Source organism: Otolemur garnettii, unplaced genomic scaffold (genome assembly GCF_000181295.1).
Source record: "Otolemur garnettii isolate 467f Iridium unplaced genomic scaffold, OtoGar3 scaffold00048, whole genome shotgun sequence".
Classification (NCBI taxonomy): domain Eukaryota; kingdom Metazoa; phylum Chordata; class Mammalia; order Primates; family Galagidae; genus Otolemur; species Otolemur garnettii.
In genome coordinates this window covers 3,569,789-3,572,395 of record NW_003852443.1, presented here as the reverse complement: position 1 = coordinate 3,572,395, position 2,607 = coordinate 3,569,789, and the positions used below count along the sequence as shown (strand labels likewise).

Sequence of the window (2,607 nt, the reverse complement as noted above, 5' to 3'; positions counted from 1 at the left end):
AAAAAAAAAAAGAAAGAAAGAAAGAAAAAAAAATCCAACCTAAAAATAAAATTAGGACATCTTATAAATGGGTCATAAAGAAAATCTCAAATGAAAGATGATTAACAAGAAGTAAGATTTTTCTGTATGCTCTTATTTCTCAGCTTAATTTATCTAACTCCAATTGACAGATTTTGGACTAAAATGAGAAAAAGACATTTTAATGACACACTGAGTTGCAACTCTACACTATAAAAATTTTTATTTAAATGTTTTGTGTAGTAAAAACTTTTGAAAGATGAATTCCATAGGAAATATTATTGGACGTAGAAAGAAAACAAGAATTTTATCATCAGTTGCCATACTAGAGAGAAAACATTAAAAGTCCTCATTTCAAGCTGAAGTTGACTTTGAATTATAATTCATATCACCTAATGACATATTATAAATATTTCTATTTTGACAAATACAGAAAGGTCTCAGAACACGTTCTTCAGAATAACTGTGCTTTAAATACAAGTTCCCAGATTCCATAGCCTACAGAATACAGATGGTCCAAGACTTAATGGTTTGACTTATGATTTTTCTGCTTTACGGTGGTGTCAAAGCAATATGCATTCTGTAGAAACTGTACTTCAAATGTGAATTTTGATCTTTTCCCAAGATATACAGGCAGCAGCAGCAACCTACAACTTGCAGTCAACCACATAATCACTAGAGAAAACAAATGATACTCTACTATATACAATGTTGTCAAATGATTTTGCCCAACCATAGGCTAATAAAAGCATTCTAAACATGTTTATAGTAGACTAGGCTAAACTATGATGCTTAGTAAGTAGCTTTTGTTGTTAAATACATCAAAATTCATGATGATGTCAACTTATGACGGGTTTATCACAGTAAACCTATCACTGTAAACCACTGTAAATCAAGAATCATTTGTACACAGCAAATAATTTCTTTTAATGTTGCTAACTTACTTATCTATAAAGTCATCTGCACTCTTCTTTGGCATGTTATCTGCATGACGAAGTAGCCAGATAATTTCATCACGGGCAAAAGATAATGCCATAAAAACAAAAAGTGCCTATTAAAAGAAATAACATTGTTTACTCTCATTCAAAGGTTAAAACCAAAACCAGTTAATAACCTTTCTCTAAGTAAAAAGTCATTGGCAAGAAATGATAATATCAAATTCAAAAAAGAGACCAGACAAACAGAAGGGGACAAAAGAGAATTAGGAAGTATGGATGAGAATGCAAACAAAGAAGAAAAATGCAAGGAGGTATGATACACCAGTGTCAAGTTAGCAAATTCATTCTCTGTAAATATAAAAATCCTTATATGCAGAACTTGACTCAAATTTTAGTAAAATTTCACATGAAAGAAATTTTAACAATTTTAATATGGTGTAAGTATTAAAATAAAAATTTTTAAAAACCCATTACCTTGGGACCTAGCAAGCCAGGTTGATCAGAAAGAACAGTAGCCAATTCTTTCAGGGCAGATCTTAAAAACTTGCGTCTTTCTCTGTGCATTGAACCACTATAAGGAAAGATACCATTATGGTTTATCTGCTTCTACTAAAATTATGATTAGCATTTAAACTAACTAGCATTTCTGATTTTACTTCCCAAGTTTTTTGTTAGGAAGCAAAAGCCCCTATAAAAATCATCTTTCTATACTTATCATACAGCAAGTTTATCCTTGTCTTTCTTGTGTTGCTTTGATACCAAGACTCTGTTCCTATCAAAATCTTACCCAACCTTCAAGAACTATTTCGTAACATTCAGCTATTTATTTCTCAGTAATCTCTGCAATTTTAGTATTATATAGCGTAGCAGTTTATTTATAACCTGGACTGAAATTTTTGGAAGCAAAAACTGTATTATATATATATTTTGTCACTTCTACATAGAAATTAATAAACACTACATCTGGTTATCTATTAATATATCTTTATTAAGTATTCCTATTAAATATACAAAACCAATTAAACAAGAGCTATAGTCAACAAGGAAATGAGATAAAATCTGGTGCTCTTGTTCAAAAATAGGTAAAGAAAGGAATAATCATAAATATCCACATATTAGGTATTTTAAAATTCGAATTAGAAAGATCTTACACTCACATATTAACAAAGGAAAAATTCTAAGTATTCCAATTCCTCATACTATGAGAAGTACATACTGCTCCAAGAAAATTTTAAAATGTAAATGGGCATATAGAATGCATATATATATATATACACACACACACACACACACAGAGATATAGATATGTTTCCATATATATGAAAACACCCAGCAATATATATATAACACCAGCAATTTTGCTGTGACATAGTAGATTTAGTTTTAGAAGACTCAAATTAAAATACATCTTCTGCCTATATGATCTTAGGCTCCAACTCTGTTTCAGCTTCTCATCTATAAAATAAGCATGACAACTGCCTCAAAAGATATACACATAATTTGTGAGGCCTAACATACAGTATTTCTATATAATACTATGTTGCTTTAATTTCAATGACAAGCTCTTTTTACTGAATAATAAAATCATCCAGTGTCATTTCTAAGAAGAAAATGAGAAAATGTTATTTTGACTAATTTACTTCACAGAGTT

The 2,607-nt window shown here is 29.9% G+C and overlaps 1 protein-coding gene across 2 annotated transcripts in view; it reads right to left on the bottom strand.

Moving 5' to 3' along the window:
- NCKAP1 (NCK associated protein 1) overlaps nt 1-2,607 on the bottom strand; it is a 117,723-nt gene that overhangs the window by 55,166 nt on the left and 59,950 nt on the right. For both annotated transcript variants that reach the window (XM_003791457.2, XM_023514145.1), the window contains exons 11-12: nt 1,431-1,527; nt 963-1,069 (exon numbers count right to left, since the gene is read on the bottom strand). In XM_003791457.2, the coding sequence (XP_003791505.1) occupies nt 963-1,069; nt 1,431-1,527 (204 nt within the window). The remainder of the gene's footprint in view (nt 1-962; nt 1,070-1,430; nt 1,528-2,607) is intronic.